Source organism: Ursus maritimus, unplaced genomic scaffold (genome assembly GCF_017311325.1).
Source record: "Ursus maritimus isolate PB19 unplaced genomic scaffold, ASM1731132v1 scaffold_15, whole genome shotgun sequence".
Classification (NCBI taxonomy): domain Eukaryota; kingdom Metazoa; phylum Chordata; class Mammalia; order Carnivora; family Ursidae; genus Ursus; species Ursus maritimus.
The window spans coordinates 38,359,659-38,377,323 of record NW_024423897.1 but is presented as its reverse complement, the minus strand read 5'-3'; the positions used below and the strand labels follow the sequence as shown (position 1 = coordinate 38,377,323).

Here is a 17,665-nt window from a genome sequence, read left to right as displayed (position 1 = left end):
TTGAAGAGTAGAGAGATTAAGTAATGTGTCAGGGCTAGGACTAGACTTTGGGTCCAGCAGGTAACTCTGAGCTTTTCTGTGAACCAACATGCTTCCCACCCTCCTCCTCTCCTAGACGGTCAGTGGAATGACCAGTGTGGGCTGCATGCTTTGTGCTGGAGCAGAATTAAGGGTGTGACCCCCTGGAAGTGCTTGGTATGTTAAAGCATGAACAAGGGACCTTGGTTTCCATTAAGTGTAAAATGGGCCCATCAGATATGTTATACCATAAATAGATCGCTTATTTTCTGAATACTGCTATTAAGAATTAAAGGCTAAATCCCTCGGTTTATAATTCTCTACATGGAAACAATAACAACACCAAAACCTAACAGTGAGTACTGACTCTCTCAGGCACTGTTGGACGTCTTTCACATCTATTAATTCATTTAAACCTAAGAGCAACCCCATAAGTCCTAATATTTTCCAGATAGGGAAAACTGAGGCCCAGAGTTGTGGAGAAACACATCTAGAAGTGGCAGAGCTATGTAGTGAGCCCAAGCCCTAGCCATTATTCTAAACCGCCTCCAGCACTGGGCTTTGGCAAATCCAAAATATTTGTTTCTGTGATGAGAACAGGACTCACCGTGCTTAAGGATGGGATGAGGCCACCTAGTGCTGGACACTGGGTGGTGTCTTCTGTGAATGCTTGTGTATTTGAACCAGGTGATGCAGATCGTTGTGTCTCTCTTCCTATGGGATCTTTTTCTAGGGATGAGGCACAGAATGCCTCCTTACAAAGACTCACAGTGGTCTTCCATGGGATGCCGAATTCATTCTGCTCCGTGGCATTCCATTCTTACACTTTCTCCTGAAATAAGAAAACTTGTTTTGATTTTTGTTTTTGTTTTTTGTACTTTTACACAGAATTTGAAGCTACTCAATTTTCAAGGTCATTGCTTATTTCATGTTCAATGAATGTTCAATAGGTTTACATACGGTATCAGAACTTTCAAATGGTGCTTATGGAATGAAAACAAGGCTGAAAGAAATTAAGTGGCTTCCCCAAGTTCACATTAAGCTTAAGTTTCTTGAGGGAGGACTATCTTACTTGATCCAGGACTCAGCTGGGATAGACCAGTGGTCCAGGCCTATTTCCATTCCTGTTGTTAGAGCTTGGGGAGGGGGGGTGGTCCAGAGGTTGGGGGGAGTGGTCAGATGCACAGGAACCACTAGGAACACAAACTGGAAAGAGAAACTGAGATGCTATTGCCAGTGGAAGAGAGGACTCGGATGCCAGGCAGGTAGAAATGGCAGTGCCCACTCCTCTTTGAATCCTTAACACCAGCGCTAGAGTGGGCTTTCAATAGTATCTGAAAAATGAATGAATGGATCCGTACTGTTCTTTTAGTCAGCGCATGGAAAGATCAGTGCGTTCAGAGCATGGGAAGATCATGGGGACCGTTAAAGATGGTGAAGACCTCACAGGGCAGTAGGACTTGGGTTGGCTTGAGGTAGAGAGTAGATGTGAGGACGGAGGAGGGCACCTACGTAGAGGGAACTTCGGGCAAAGGTGGATGCCCCTGGAGTACTGAGCCTCATCAACTGCTACCATTTCCTCCACTTCTGTAATATCTTGCCTCCTCTCCAAATTCCCGAACTGAGGAAGGGTTTTCCTCACTAAGCCAGTGCCAGGAAAACCAAGGCATGACTCTTGTTAGCTACCCTTCTGCCCATCTCTGCCACTGTTTGTGGACCTTGAGACTAACTCGTGAACTGTTTTGATTTGCTTACATTATTCATGAGTGTTGAGACATTGGTGTTTGGGCTCACCCAACTGGAGTTTCCTTTCCAGGTTAACATGTTTGTTGAAGGATTCCATGATGCTATCCTCCTCTATGTTCTGGCTTTGCATGAAGTACTCAGAGCTGGTTACAGCAAGAAGGATGGAGGGAAAATTATCCAGCAGACTTGGAACAGAACATTTGAAGGTGAGGATTCGGTCTGTAAGGTGACAACACTCTGTAGGTGATCAAGCTGCTTCTTCCCTGGTTCTACTTTTCTCTCTTACACCTGTGGGACTTTGTCAGTTTCTTGTTTTTCTCAGCTGTAAAGTAAGTATAGTAGGTCAAGATCAACCCACCTCACAGGCTTGTTGTGAAAAAGAAATGAGATAAAGCTTGTGAAAGTGCTTTGCTTGAGTCCCACTGACACAGGAAGTGCCTCGGCTCCGTCTGATTGTTAGATAACAACTCTGTGCTTCTTCAAATTAAATTTATCACAAGCCTCGTTCACAACAAATAATCAGTTTCTGAAGAGTTCTGTGATCAGTTTTAAAAGAAATAATACCAAGTATATATTCATCTGTTCAATCCTGGGTGGTTTGAGATGATAAGCAAGTCCGATCAAGTCCTGTGCTTTTATTTTACTTTTAAGATGGTGAGTATCAGCTGGGGCTTTCTTAAGAACAGAGAAGTATAAGAACCATGGCAAAAAATGGCCCATAATCTCATCACTCAAGCAACCTCTGTTGACATTGAAAAATTGTACGAGAATGAGACTACTCTTGGCTGGAAAATATAAAGAAAAATGTACAAAATGAAAAGTGAAAGTTTCCCTTCCCACCGTAGCCCCCTCTCCCCAATGTAAGCACTATTAATAACTTCCTATATGCTGGTCTGAAAGTATTTTGTGCCTTCTGCCAGCACATATGCATTTGTATATCTTATCCAAAAGCTTATACAAAGGAATATAATGAATGCCACTCTTCATTTCAGCTTTTTAAAACATATACGTCAAGTAAAAAAAAAAATTTGCCATATGGGCACTCATAGATTCAGCACGGTTTTAAATGGTAGTTCCGTATTTTTCGACCATATGGCTGCACAAGGGTTCCTTTAGTCTGTCTGCAGTTGATGGTTACTTCAGTGTTTACAGACGCAAAACGCCATCACAGGCACCTTACACACCTTGATGAATATTTGTGAGTATATTCAATAGGAAACAGTTCTAGTCATGAGATATCTGGGTCGATATGTATGTTAGTGCCTTTTAAAGTGCATTAAATATTGCCAGATATCTTCTATGAGGTTTACTAGTCTAAATTCTTGCTAACAGCATATAGAGTGCTGGTTTCCTCTCACTTCACTGACACACTCAAAGAAAATTACCATGAGACTCAATGAGAATGACCCCGCTGCTGGAGTCTTGCCACTCTCACTTTCATATTCATTCAGTCATTCATCAAATAGTCCTGAGCACCTACTGTGTGCCAGGTCCTGTTCAAAGTGATGAGGATTCGGCAGTGAACTAAAGACCCTCCCTGCAATCAACGGAGCTTTCAGGGCAATGGAGAGAACTGGCGATAAACAAATAAATGCGCCATTTCAGGGGCTATAAAATAAAGCAGGCAGGGGGACAGAAAGTGACAGGAGGGGTGGTAGGGGACTGCTAATTTCAAGAAAGTGGCCAGGGAAGGTCTCTGGTAAAGTTGCAGGTGAGTAGAGACCTGAGGGAGGTGAAACAAATTATGTAGATGTTTAGGAGGGAACATTCTAGACAGAGCAACAACCACAGAGACCTTGAGCGTGTCTGTTGAGAGAGTGCTAAGTGCTGAGCACAGAGGCCTGTGCGGCTCGAGCGCGGCACGTGAGGGGCACATGTTAGGAGCCACGGTCACAGAGGTAGCGGGGGCCAGATCACGTGGACCTGGAAGCTGTACTGAGGACTTTGGGTTCCACCCTGAGTGAGAGAGAAAGCCGCCAGAAGGTTTTGGGGGACGTGATCTTTTTGGAGCCTTTAAAAGGGGTCCTTATGGGGACCATGTGGAAAATAAAGTGTAGTTTGCGGATGGGTATCAATGAAAAACCCCCGGTACGGAGTACAGATTGCTGGACCAGGGTTCCGGAGACCTGCCTCCGAGCCACTGACTGGGTATTTTGGGCTTCTCTTTCATTACCTGTACGAAGGGGTCGGACTAGCTGATAGCCGAGGGGGGCCCTTTCAGTCCTGCATCACGCCAGATCTTTCCTTGAGCCCTTTCTACATTTATTTGCAATTCGACAAATGAAATCTTTCAGTGATGGGAACAAGTATTGCCAAGTCTGGATTTGGGCCCATATATATGTTTTTTCATTTGGGACTTCAATGTACTCCATGGCCTCATCCTGCCCTTGTTTATTAGAAATGGTAGGACAGTGCTGAAGGGTCAGGTTCCAGCAAGAAGGGGTCAGCAGCTATGGTGACAATTGGATTTAATTTCTCCTTGGTGGCTTTAGTGAATGCCACATCTTACTTGAGACTAGTGTGACGTCTACTTTAACGTTAGAAAGATTGGAGCACATGAACGAATGAGCCTCTAGGATTGTCTTGCTCAACTTCTGACTGCTTCAGTTGAGGAGCTGGAATCAAATAGGATAATTCAAAGGGCATGTTAGGACAGAGTCAGATTTCCCAGAAGTTGTGCCCAATACACCGAGAAACCGGCATGTGTGGACACAACCTCGGTAGGCCACATCCCGTTCTTAGCTATTCCTCACTACATGGTGTGGTCATTTGTTCTTGGTCTTCTGAAGGAGCTTGTTAAGGGAAGGACAGGGGCCCACAAGGGCTGGAATTCAGTTTTGTCCAGAGGGCATGGACTAAATTTGCCCATAACCCATCTTGATGCTTCCATTCTAGGGCTAGGTCTACCCCGGCAATAGGAAATGAGTCCTGGAACAATCAACTCTACAGTTCAGTCTAAACTTAGAATCTTATCTGTCTGAATGTAAAGATAGTTGAAGCCAATTGAGCTTGAATTGAATCAGTCTGAGTGTAGCCCCCAAAAGAATTCTGAGAAATGGTCACTCTGGAAGTGACCATTAAATTGTCAAGGGAAAAATACTCTGGATTTATTTGATAAATTTGGGTTTTATTACCATGAAACCTATGTCCATCTCTCAAGGCTCTCAATAAATTGCCCGGGAAGAAGCTGAATTTCCTGTCTGTGTGAGAGGTCAGAGTGACAAGGTAAATTGGACTGTGGCTCAAACCTTGAGGTCCACTACAGGCCAATAGAAATGAGGGTGGAAAGTCTCATTACTTATGTACAGGAAAATTCTGCTGTCAGCCCGACAGTCTCACCTTAAACACAATACTCTCAGGTGAAGTCTCACTTGCTAATCGGCCACGCTGAGGGTTCTCACCCCATTTCTGGGCAGAATTGTAATAGCTTAAAGTGTAATGAGGTCTTGGATTACTAGGGCCACCTTATTTTAGAAATACTCTGCAAAAGCCTTAGCAGAACACACCTTTATAAACACCTCTGAATAGAATGACAAATGGTTTTGGATAGGCAATATGTTTGGAGATAAATATGATTTTTTAAAATGGCATTTCTTACTTAAAAGTTGTATAGGCTGTCAAGGATAAACAAGTTTGAGATAGGTATATCCTTTGTAACCAGTCTATATTAAAAAGACAAAAAAAAACAAAAATCAAGATGAATGGTAGCTCCATTCTGTTTGTGGCAAAGTAGACCAAAGTCTGGAAAACTCAGTGGGCCTTCAAACCACAACCCAAAGGACAGTAAACCCAAACACTTGCCCTCTCCAAACCACACCAGAGGATGGAACTTTCCCTTGGGATCCTTTTCCCAGACATTCATCTTACTTCCGGAGAGAATCAAACCAATAGAAACACTAAGAATTACACTGAACTCTATTACGGTGTAAATTGAAAGAAAACAAATAGCCTTAGTTTATTAGGATGTGGCCGACATATGCAGTCTCTTACTTAGTTAATGAAAATTACAATGCAGACAGACATATTTAATATCAACTAATGATACATATTTGCTTTTACTGATTAGCTGTCTAAGCCACTGTTGCTAGCCAGGTGAATTCAAATCCTTTGTGTGGGCACTCAGGACCACCTACCCCAGTCTGGCGTCTCACTGCTTCCTTCCACGCACATGGGCCACCTCCCCCGGAACCTCACCGTCCCTCGCTTCCTCTCAGCTTCTGTGCCTGTAAATACTAACGAGGCTGGCCTTTCTGCTGAGAATATGCCATTCCCTGAAGGCTGCTTGTCTAAGTCTTGGACTTCACTAACATTCCTATAAGAGACCTGCTCTTTTACTGAGTCTGCCTTGAGTCTCCAACCAAATGCCAGCTCCTTCTCTGAGTGGTGTGGGCATGGTCGGATGTCCATTCCCAGATTCTAAACCCAGTGGTAGTAGCCACAGCAGAAGAGAACAACTAACGTCTTTGTACCTGTGGCGGACGTGTTCGACCTGTCCTGGCTCATTTAATCGTCTCAACAGCCTCTTAGCTGGGAGGTGCTAGTGTGCCTCTTTTACAGTCCTGAAGACTGAGGCCCAGAGGGCTAAGCCCTTGCCCACGGTCACAGAGCTCATAAATGTGAGAGTCAGAAATCCTTAGTCCAGGCTGCCCCTGTCTTGAGGGGGGATGTGCCCAGTTCATCTTTGCTCAGCGGCAGCATTAAATTCAGCCCCTCCTGCCAGCCTAGAACTCATCTGGGTAAACGATGAGCGATTTAACGTAGCTCCGTGGGTCGTGGGTGTCAACTACACTTACCGCGGGCATTGTTTCACAATATACGTAAGTCAGACCTTCGCGCTGTGCCCTTGAAACTCTTACAGTGATGTGTGTCAATTACAGCTCAATAAAACTGGGAGAAACCCCCAGAACAAAACAAAACAAAAAGGAATGAACACAAGTGGGGTAAAGACTAGCTCTTCTTTAACTCTTGGCTCCCATGACCTGTGAAGCAGGCCCTCTGCTCTCCTGGGCATCACGGGAATGAAGCACAGTGAAGCACATTCGCTGAGTCCTGGGCCTACAATGAGTTTTCTTCTATGATGTGTGGCCGGTGATAACAGAAACTCCTCAAGTCAGGAGCGAGCCACACCTCCAAACTCTCCCTCCTTGCAGGGTTGTTTTTGTTGTTGTTGTTGTTGTTTTTTAAATTAATACAAAACTCTGGGGTAAGCATGCTGCTTTCAGGATTAGTCTTAATCTTTTTTTTTTTTTTTAACATATTCCCCAAAGAAGGTCATTTATTTCTTTTTCTTTTCATTTTTAAATGGAGAAATGTTAAGAATTTAGGAATGCAGACACAGATGAAATTACAATGTCTTTCCAAATGCCAACAAAAATGCTCAGAATCTGATGAGATTCCCTGTGGCATGAGTTTGTTTAAAGAATCCTGTCAATTCATTTTCTTGTTTTTGTTGGCAGACAGAGGTCTTTTAAGTCACTAACTTGGAGTTCTTCACATCTCATCCTCTAGGTATTGCTGGGCAGGTGTCCATAGATGCCAACGGAGACCGGTACGGGGATTTCTCCGTGATCGCTATGACAGATCCCGAAGCGGGCACCCAGGAGGTGAGCAAATGACAGTATGACTCCGCGGCTCCTCCTGCTTGTGAGATCCCAAGGAGTGCATTTGTCCTGGTGTCCAAATAGCTGTCCCCAACGCAGCCTCCAAATACAAATGAGCTCAAAATCTTGGAGTTTCCGAGTAGGGAGGGCTCACTTCTGGTTGAGCATATCCTGGATGATTCAAGAAATGGTTCCAAGTTTACCCTCAATGGGGATATCCTATGTCCAGCGGCCAAGTGTGCTTCTTTGATGGCTGTCGCTGGGAGGTGATGTTCCCATAGCACTTGATGGGACCTGGCATAAGGGACTTGCTGCTTTTCTCCTAGTGTGCATGTATCGGGCCTTTGTGCGAGGAGCAGAGCCTGCAGAACCTGGCACTTGCTGTATTTACTGAGTGATTTTTTAACCCTTGGAGTGGTCTGGGTCTCATGGACATTCCGGTCTCTCCTTCTGTGAAAGGTGGAGAGTAATAGTCCGTTGTAGGGCTGTTATGGGCATTCAGGAGTGAATGTGTGTAAAGGACTTGGAAAGTGCTCGCAGCACAGGCCAGTGATCGTTGGATTTTGGTGATTATCTAGAATTCTTTGTACCATGACATGAACTAGCCTGTGGGATTGCTGGGCCTCCTTCAGGAGAGACAGGGGCAACATCCCAGGCCACTCAGGACCAGTGTGCTGGTGCCCAGAAAAAAGGGAAACAGATCCTGAAAACCTGGGGGAAGCGTGCTTCTAGATCAGGGCTCAGGTAGCTGGCGAAACATCTGTTTGAACCATGAACTTGGACAAACCTTGAACTGAGTCAGCAAGGAATACTGAGCCGGTTCAAAAAGAGAGTTCAGTCTGGAAATGGGCGTGCCAATAGGTAAATGCATCAGAGAGGAGAATGGAACTCCTGAAGGCACGGACTAATCTTCCAGCCAGAGAAGGGTGAAACAGGATATTCCTAAAAGATACTTTTTGACTCTTTAAAAAAAAAAAAGGATTATTTATCTGAGAGGGAGAGAGAGAGAGAGAGAACACACACAAACAGGAGGAGCAGCAGAGGGAGAGGGAGAAGCAGGCTCCCCACTGAGCAGGGAGCCCAATGCGGGACTCGATCCCAGGACCCCGGGATCATGACCTGAGCCAAAGGCAGACGCTTAACTGACTGAGCCACCCAGGTGCCCCCTTTTTGACTCTCTATACGCCCAGCTGATTGAGTGGTATGAGGCCGCGCACCTGTAATGGCTTAATCTGGCTCTGAGGTGGGCCCTGACTCTCTCCCACATCCCTGAAAGCAGTTCGGGCTTTACAAATGGCTGACCGCGTGGGCTGCTCTGTGGCGGACGGCGATGCGTCCCCCCGAGGAACAAGGGAAAAGCCATACATTCTGAGATTGTTGTTTTCTGTATGACCGCCCTCCCGCCATAGGGAGCCACAGTTCTCCCTAAATTATGCTTACCTTCAAAGCATCATTAGTGACTGCAAATCTTGACTTACGAAGTCCTCAAAAAGACATCATTACAGGCAGTGTGATGGGGTGCCCACCCCATGCCTCCGTTGGAAACAGAACTTTGAGCTTTCAGTTTGCATATTTGTTTTTTGCTTTGACATAGGTCATTGGTGATTACTTTGGAAAAGAAGGTCGTTTTGAAATGCGGCCGAATGTCAAATATCCTTGGGGACCTTTAAAACTGAGAATAGATGAGACCAGAATTGTGGAGCACACAAACAGCTCTCCTTGCAAATCATGTAAGTTTAGAGACTTAATTTGCTCTGTGTTTCACCATCTACGCTATCACCACAACGCAAGTTTAAAAGACAGATGCTATCCAGGAGCTCACGTTCTGAAGGTCCAGCTTGCTTTTGCTGATGTGGTAAAACCCATGGAAATAGTTCACAAATTTCCATCTCACTTTCGTCAGAGGTTTCTAGGTCTTCCTTCTTTTTCATGATGGTGGAAGCCCTTCCCCTATTATTACATCTCTTACCATAATATAATCTCTTCACATTTGAGATGACCGCTTAGGGAAAATACAAAGAGCCAATATTAAATGCGTAGCAAGTCTCATTCTGATTTTCGGAGTTTGTAGGTGTCCTCCTACCCCTCAGAAGCAAACAGATAATGTCCCTTAAACACCCCCAAGTTTACGATTGGCAAGTCCGTGTAAAATACGCTATTTATGAGCAGACTTGTCATAAATATAGAAGCAAGTGGACATTCTTACAAGGAGCTCACATAGGAAGTTGTTGGAAATCGTTGCTTTAGAGATAAGCTAGTGAGGGAGAACCAAGTGAATAGTGATCTTTCAGGCCAGTCAGTCACTTTAGGCTAACATATGTATGCTCCTTATTTTGGGACCAGCCTTCAAACTGCGTTATGTATGTATATGCGATAATTATGGGAAGGAGAAAGGCAGACATATGTTAAGAACAGTCTCTGGAGTTGCTGGGCATGGATTTGAAATCCCACCCTTGTCACTTACTGGTTTTGTGACCCTAGGAATGTTCCTTTTTACCTCTTTAAACCTCGGTTTCCCTGTATGCCAAATAACAAACATGTACCCAACCCTTCGGGCTGAGGCTTAACCGGGGTAATGCAGTAAAGGCTGACACTACACTGTTTATACAAAAGCTAGCTATTTATCATGTTCATATAATAACTGGGACGCTACTGAACTCGATTGTTTCAAATTGTTGTTCACATTTTCACAAAGCTATATAGGACATTTTGACATGAAACTCTGGCTTTGGCGAGAGAACATCTAAAAACAGAACATTAGCCCAATGCATTTTTCACCAAATCTTCTAGCACTTTGAAGTGTCGTCAGCCGTCTGTGATAATAAGATATGCTGGCTCAGTCCCATGGTCCGTCCAGTTGTTTTCTCTGACTAGGAGCTCAGGAGAGGGTGCACGTACCTGAAAACCTCTGTTTCCAGTGTTCCTCAGATCTTTCTTGAACCTGCTTTATTCCATTATTCTCCCATGGTCCTTTCTTAAATGCTTCTTAAGCTTTGCTCTTGGCAAAAAAAAAAAAAAAAAAAAAAAAAAAAAAAAAAAAAGAAAGAAAGTGCAGGATCCCCTAGAAAAACTTTATTAAAAAAACAAAAGGAAAATTTGCCACAAGTGGGAAATTGAGATACAACTTCCAGTGACTAAAACTTGAGACATTTCTGTTTCTCCAAATGAACTCTGATTATCTATGTTTCTTTTTTAAGCAGGTGGTCTAGAAGAATCGGCAGTGACAGGAATTGTTGTGGGGGCCTTACTAGGCGCTGGCTTGCTAATGGCCTTCTACTTTTTCAGGTTAGGATGATGCTTTATCAAGTTTTACAGTGCACTCTCCTCTATTGCCTTGGTGACTCACCTTTGCACAGTCCTCCTTGTGACTTGTCCATATCTTGCTCTTACCCCAAAAACATGGCAGTTAAAAGAACAAAGCTGTTCTTTTTGACGGTCTTCATGACCCTGCCGGTTTGGTGGTCAGTGGGTTAGCACACTGGGCAGTGGGTCAGGGCTTTCTATCGCATTCCCCTGTGGGCCACAGAGCCATTGCTATCCTTTGATCACATTCTGACGCAAATTCCTACCACCCACCAAATGTTTGTAAGTGGAGAAGGAATCTGGACAAAGGAAAAACAGCTTACCTATTCTTAAGCTTCCCCCAACTCAGAACTAGGTGTCTGGGTTCACCTTCTGAAGACGAGGAGGTGGCTCTGGGCAGGCCACGCTCTCAGGCTGGTCTGTCCTCAGTACTTGGAGAATCCACATGCTTAACTGCCACTGTGGTTAAGCCCCAAAGCTTGTAAAATTGTACTATTTATGTGTGTTCAAGGTACCATAGTCCCAAATCATGAGGGCGGTCCATTCCTTTGTAATCTTTGGTGATTGAGTTTGTGGCTTGGTCTCAAGTCATTAGACCAAGATTTCTTCATTTCTGTATGGAAATGTAACCCCGGGTGTATGTGACTCTTTGTGGGAACAGTTGTATTCCTGTTCCTTTGGTCACAGTACACTTAATCTGATCTTTATCTAGGGCACATCCTGGGAGTTAGGGAGAGCTTCTGCGGCAGCATAGACAAGACTTAACCCACAAGGCACCCAGGGAAAAAGGGGAGGGCTTGTTCTATGGCATTTTAGAAAGCATGCCAATTTTCCTCCTTGAATAAGGGCATAACGCCTTGGGGCATACTGCTTTAATCTCCGACCAGGGTTTCATATTCTGTCACTTCTCATTTATCAACCCAAACCCAGATGTCCCTTGAGGGCATTCTTTGTAAGAGAAACCATAGTATTTTGTAGCCAAGTGAGGTTTTATTACTACATTCACTTTCCCTTTACCCAGGAAGAAATACAGAATAACCATTGAGAGGCGAAGCCAGCAAGAAGAAAGTAATGTTGGAAAACATCGAGAGTTACGGGAAGATTCCATCAGATCCCATTTTTCAGTGGCTTAAAAGAAAGCCTTTTCTTTTGGCCTGAGATTCTTTAAGGAGATAGATGGGATGAAAGACATCAATGGAACAGAAGGGGCGCTCTTGAAGAACTCATTCTTTTAAGCAGTTAATCATTTTGTTGTAAAATTTCTTTAGAAGCTCAGGAACTATAATTAATCACCATATGCCTCCTGGTCTTTCACCTCATGACAAACAAATATGAGAATATAATGTCTCTCTGTTAAATGTTCATACTGTTTCAAGGGCATATGATTGGATTTATGTTTGAAAATTTGATGTCTCCACATCTTGATGGCTTTTGGGGGCATTTCACATAAGGCTACAAAAATGTGGTTTTCTTAAATGAAATGTTTTATAGCTAGAATAAAATCATTTTTACGAGTAGAATATTCTTGGAAAGAATTTAACGTCCTAAAAGAGGAAAATGTAATGAAAAATCTCAAGGTTGGAAATACAGTGTTCCTTTTTCTAATGCTGGTGGACAGATTTGAAGTCGAGGACTACTCTGTCCAATGTATATATTCAGGTCCTGACTTCGTATCTCGAAAAAGGATTTCCTGCCTGTCTCCTTCAGCATCTCACAAAAGCTATTCTGGAAAGTTGTAACTATTAGTAAGATAAGAGGATTTGTATAAGAAAAGCAAATATAAAATGTTTCACTTTTTAATGTAAAAAAAGCCCTGTTTCACACTAACATTTTATTTTAGGTATTTTAATCTTATATTTTGCTATTAGAAAATGTGTCTATTTTTTCATTTTGAAGATTAAATTCCACTTATATTTTAAAAGCATGGGTAAAGTGTACAACAAACCAGCAATGATGAAAGACCCTTCTCTTTTTCTCCCTGTTTCCCTCTCCCCCTTGGCCATAGACAAATGCCAGTTGCTGCTTTAATTACAGAGATCTAGAAATGTATTCAGATCACAGACTCTACAGGAGGACATCGATTTACCTGTTTTAAATGCAAAGTTATTTTAGGGATAGACCTCTTCCAGTTCTGGTCAAATGATGAGTTTCAAGATAAAGGGTGGAATTGATTAGAATTAACTAGGGGTTAAGGCAGCCCTTTTCCCTTAAGAACAAATTTATAGAGTATTAGAATTTGACAGCACAGAAATGATAAATTAAAAAATGCATACGTGACATTTTACTAAGACTCAGTGATATTTTGGTTAAAAGAGGGAATCTAAATAGTTACTACATTCCCTTTTGGTTGACTCCACAAAGCTTTATAGTCATCCTTTACTAATAACCGTGTAACAGCAGGTGAGGTGCAGGTATAAGGGATTTGAACAAAGTTAAATAAGTGTCTACTGAATATCTACTTTGCACCCAGGACTCTGCACATAGGTGTAAACTCAGGTTGCTATTTTTGCTGATAATTTATGGAGAAAATAGTGAGAGAAGACTAGAGAGTTGGCAGATTGGCATACCCTGTTGTTATTATGTCACAAAGGGCTTTCTTCAGTAACCTTTTGAACATCTGGAAAATAGTTTTTAAAATTATCTTAGTGACTATAAAAGATCATGTATAGGGAGGAAACTAGGGGAGTTCAAGCAACCCCTTGGTCGGGATGGAGGTCGTAGCGCGCACAGGCGGGAGTGCAGGCAGGCAGCAGGAAAGCTGCATATCTTGAAGGCTGGCCTGAGCTTGCCTCCCTGGCGGAGTCGGCCTCTGTCCCTCCTACTTCAACCAGCCGATGGATTATTTCTGTGTGAGGCCTATTTCCCCTCCACATTTACAAAATGGGATTCAGGCAGCTGGAGGGCATGTTAACTGAATGAGCTATGACCCACGAAATGACTATGCTGTGGTTCTCCGTGGTGGATGCAAAGGAAAAAGTGCCAACTTCAAAAAAAGGTGACAAAAGAAGGCAAGAAGGCAAGCTCCAGAAATTCCAATGTCGGAAGAGAGTTTGGGAAGTAAAATCTAGGAAAGCAACATACTTAATAACTCAGGACTCCTTAAAGTGAAAACAGAATGGAAGGTTTGCATCCTTTTTCTTTTTTTTGTGAATTGAAAGCTTATTTCTCATTTTTATTTTTCAACGATGTTCCCAATGTATTTTAGAGATACTCATTTTATACTACCTTGTGTTTGTGAAAAAAAATTTAAATTTCAAGCCTATGTGCTTATTGCAGGGGGAGAATCACTCTACCTGGTGGCAGTCTTTGGACGTAAACATTTCTAACCTCCTGGAATTAATATAGGGGCCCATTAACTGTCACGTTTTTAAAGCAAATATCCTTTATTTTTACTTCAGGTAGAGGAACAGTTCTAAATTTAATATGATATCCCCAGATAAAATGGTAGAAGTGAGATTTTAGTTTTTTAAAAATGGCGGAACAAGTCATGAGGTTTCTCATAGGTACGTGCATTCTGTTCCAAAGTTAAAGCAGTTCTGGGGGATTTTAAGATTGATTGCTTATCTATTTACATGCCTGTTTTCACTTCTTTCCTCCTTGAAATCATCATATGAGTTACCAAAACTCCATTAAGTTTTGAAAACGCCATTAAGTTGGAAAACTTTGCTACAAATGGTAGGTTTTTGGAGCAGGCATACCCCGGGTTGAGGCCTCCGGAGATTGTAATCTGGGACTTAAGCTCCTACTGCTAAGCACATCTTTGACAATTAGTCATTCATACTCCGCCAGAAGCCACGTGTCATACAGTAAAATAAATAGGGCTTCAGTTCTTATATCACCCTATAAATTTTTACCCTGAAATCTAGGGTGTTCAGATTTCAGAAGGGAAACTTTATCAGTATTTTCTCATCTGGCCAAACAAGCCGATATGTATATAGGTCAAAATGAGTATATGCTTTTTACATATACTCATGGTGTTGGAATTAAGTATAGGTTTTATGGTTCAGACTTTTGCTTTAGAATGTCCCATCACTTCTCCCTGTTCACAGGTTCTAAGGTTCTTAACTTCTTCAAGGTACCTGTGCCTGCTTTGTCCCCAGTTTACCAAGTTCCTTCTGGTTGCTACTGATTTTGGAAGTGTAAGGTATACTGTTGGCAGTGAAGTTAAAGCTATTGTATAGACCTCATACAGACAGTGACAATTCAGAAATTAGCGTCCCGTGGCATCACCTTCTTGTGAGTGAGTACACAGGGCTATTTGTGGAAGTCTCTTTGGGAGGCCAAATAAAATATCATACCACCAGTATTAAGGGAGTGTTTATAAACTGAAAGGAATGAATACTTATGTTTCTTGGGACACAAAGAACCCAGATCCTGAGTGGATACAGTAGAAAACCAAACACCAACCCAAATTAGGCCCCTCGATCTAGATTTCATGGATTCTGTTTAGTTATGCCCCTGGTGGTTAGTACTTCATGGAGAAGCTGAAAATGGGCTGAATTTCCTCTTCAGTGGAAAAAAAGGAAACTGTCTGAAAACACGGACTATGTTTTGGGGGCAGTGTGGAAGCATAGAGAATGAGAAGGTGCTGTTCAGAGGGATCTGTTTCTTTTTTGGTTGATCTTTAGAACTAAAGAATACCCAATAATTTAGCCCATCTTCAACTGCCAGACACAGCAAAAAGCTTGGGACACACCCAGCCAGAAGAATCAGGAGGTTGATCCTCCAAAAGAAACAGAAGAGAGTGGTATTGCAAGCAGTTCCTTACCACCCCTTTCTCCCTCACTGCCCCCACCATCCATCTCCCTCACTGTCCCCCCACCGTCCATCTCCCTCACCTCTGCCCCCCCACCATCCATCTCCCTCATCCCTGCCCCCCACCATCCATCTCCCTCACTGTCCCCCCACCATCCATCTCCCTCACCTCTGCCCCCCACCATCCATCTCCCTCACTGCCCCCCACCATCCATCTCCCTCACCCCTGCCCCCCCATCCATCTCCCTCACTGTCCCCCGAAGATGCGTCGGCATCTTGCCCATGCAGGATAAAACTTGTGAGTAGGACCTCTGTACTTCTTCAGAGGGGAAGAAGACAAAACAGTGCTGCCTATAAGAACATAGCCGGCTTTGGATCAGAACCCTTGTGCTAGCTTGACCACACGCGCTCTCGGGGCAGGACAAGCCTGTGATGGGCCTATTCCAACAAGCCTCGCTTTGGTTTCAGCATGTAGATCTCACGCATGTCTCTTGCAGGCATACCCCGCAGCTAGACTCTAGGATTAAAATGACTTTCAAAAGGGGCTGGATTGGAGTTCGTTCAAATTTTTCATTAACCACTAATGTTAATTCATACCAAAGGCAAAGCAATTCTCAACCAGCTGATGCTGTTAATGTTCATGTTTTAAGCTACTTCAAACGTGGTCAAAGGGTTTCAATGGGAGCCGAGTGTCAGAAGTAAAAATCCGTATGGTATAATAGCTCTCTGATGTATCAGGTATGGAATGATTCCTTGGGGAGAGATTTGAACAAGCAGAATTAAGAGTTAGCAAAAATGCTGTTGCTTTGACTCACATGTTTAAAGACCTAACTTTATGCACAGGAATAAAGGGCCCTTCCACAAAGGGTGTACATCGCACACAGACCACCAGAGTGGTCTCTATTTGCTAGGGGAGCAAAGCTGTGCTAGCACACAATAACTGGGAAGAAAATCTCGAGACAGAGAACAATATGGATTTCGAAACAAGTTGCCCTATTGATTATTTAATGCCAACATCCAAGAAAGTTCAAAGAGGTGCGTCTTACTTAGAAGACAGCAATGGGTGCCCTCAGCAACCTGGAGATGCTGTGAGTTTGCAGATCTTTTTTGCTGGGTCCTGGGAATCTGAGCTTTGTTCCCTGTGCATGGTGAGGTGTTGAAACCAAGAGGACATGGTATAGACACCGTGGAGGATTACTTCTGCAGCCCTTGTCTTCTGGGCCATATTACTCATTGTTATTTTAAATATAGGACTACCAAACATCACAAATCTACCATGAGTATGGTAGGAAAGTAAAATAAAAGCTGCACAAGCTACAATTTATTATTCTAATGTAAGTAGAACTATCTGCATATAATGTGATTTAATTTATTGTTTTGTGTAGAAAATGAAAATTAATGACTGTGGATATAACCCCTGTTTTGTATAATATATTTTATTTCTGGTGCAAACTGATCATTAAAGTATCTACTTCATTTGGTGTTTGGATATAAATGTGTATGTGTTCTCGTAAATGTTTCTCTTAAGCAAGAATGCCACATGCTCACAGTATAACAATGTGTTCTCATTAAAAATACATCCCACAGAAACCTTTTCCTGTTTATAATTCAACCAACATACACTGCAAATATCCATATTCTCTGAGGACTTTCTATTTTCCTAGGGCGAGTTGAAGTAAAGATCAATTAGCGGTTGTGATGAATTGTATTGCTTGAATGTACCCATGAAAGAACTTAAGAATTTCTGCCCAGCAAAGGGAAGTTTATAGAAATAAGAAAACAAGATATTATAATGAGCGGTAAACCTTGAATTGGCAGGTAAGGAAAGAACTCAGGAACACTGTTATCTTTTTTTTTTTTAAAAAGATGTTATTTATTTATTCGACAGAGATAGAGACAGCCAGCGAGAGAGGGAACACAAGCAGGGGGAGTGGGAGAGGAAGAAGCAGGCTCATAGCGGAGGAGCCTGATGTGGGGCTCGATCCCGTAACGCCGGGATCACGCCCTGAGCCGGAGGCAGACGCTTAACCGCTGTGCCACCCAGGCGCCCTGGAACACTGTTATCTTGTACACAGTTGGCCTCACTGACCCAGAGTGTGATGTCCCTTGCCCAGTTGGAAGAGGTCCTAAGTCACTCTTGTCCCTCTACAGAGCCCTCAGGTTCTAGCCGACTAAGCAAACTGACTCGCCTCGAGCATCTCCAGTTGCCTCAGGGTTGTAAAGAGCTGCTTCATTACCCGGAA

General features: G+C 43.1%; 1 protein-coding gene across 2 annotated transcripts in view; it reads left to right on the top strand.

Annotated features, from left to right (window-relative positions):
• NPR3 (natriuretic peptide receptor 3) overlaps nt 1-12,508 on the top strand; it is a 66,026-nt gene extending 53,518 nt beyond the window's left edge. The window contains exons 4-8 of one of the 2 annotated variants that reach the window (XM_040630512.1): nt 1,835-1,970; nt 7,273-7,367; nt 8,959-9,094; nt 10,565-10,649; nt 11,689-12,508. In XM_040630512.1, coding sequence (XP_040486446.1) covers nt 1,835-1,970; nt 7,273-7,367; nt 8,959-9,094; nt 10,565-10,649; nt 11,689-11,800 — 564 coding nt within the window. In that variant the 3' untranslated portion in view covers nt 11,801-12,508. Of the gene's footprint in view, nt 1-1,834; nt 1,971-7,272; nt 7,368-8,958; nt 9,095-10,561; nt 10,650-11,688 lie in introns of both variants that reach the window. The other variant, XM_040630511.1, reaches the window with a different exon arrangement.
• The last annotated feature ends 5,157 nt before the right edge of the window (nt 12,509-17,665 follow it).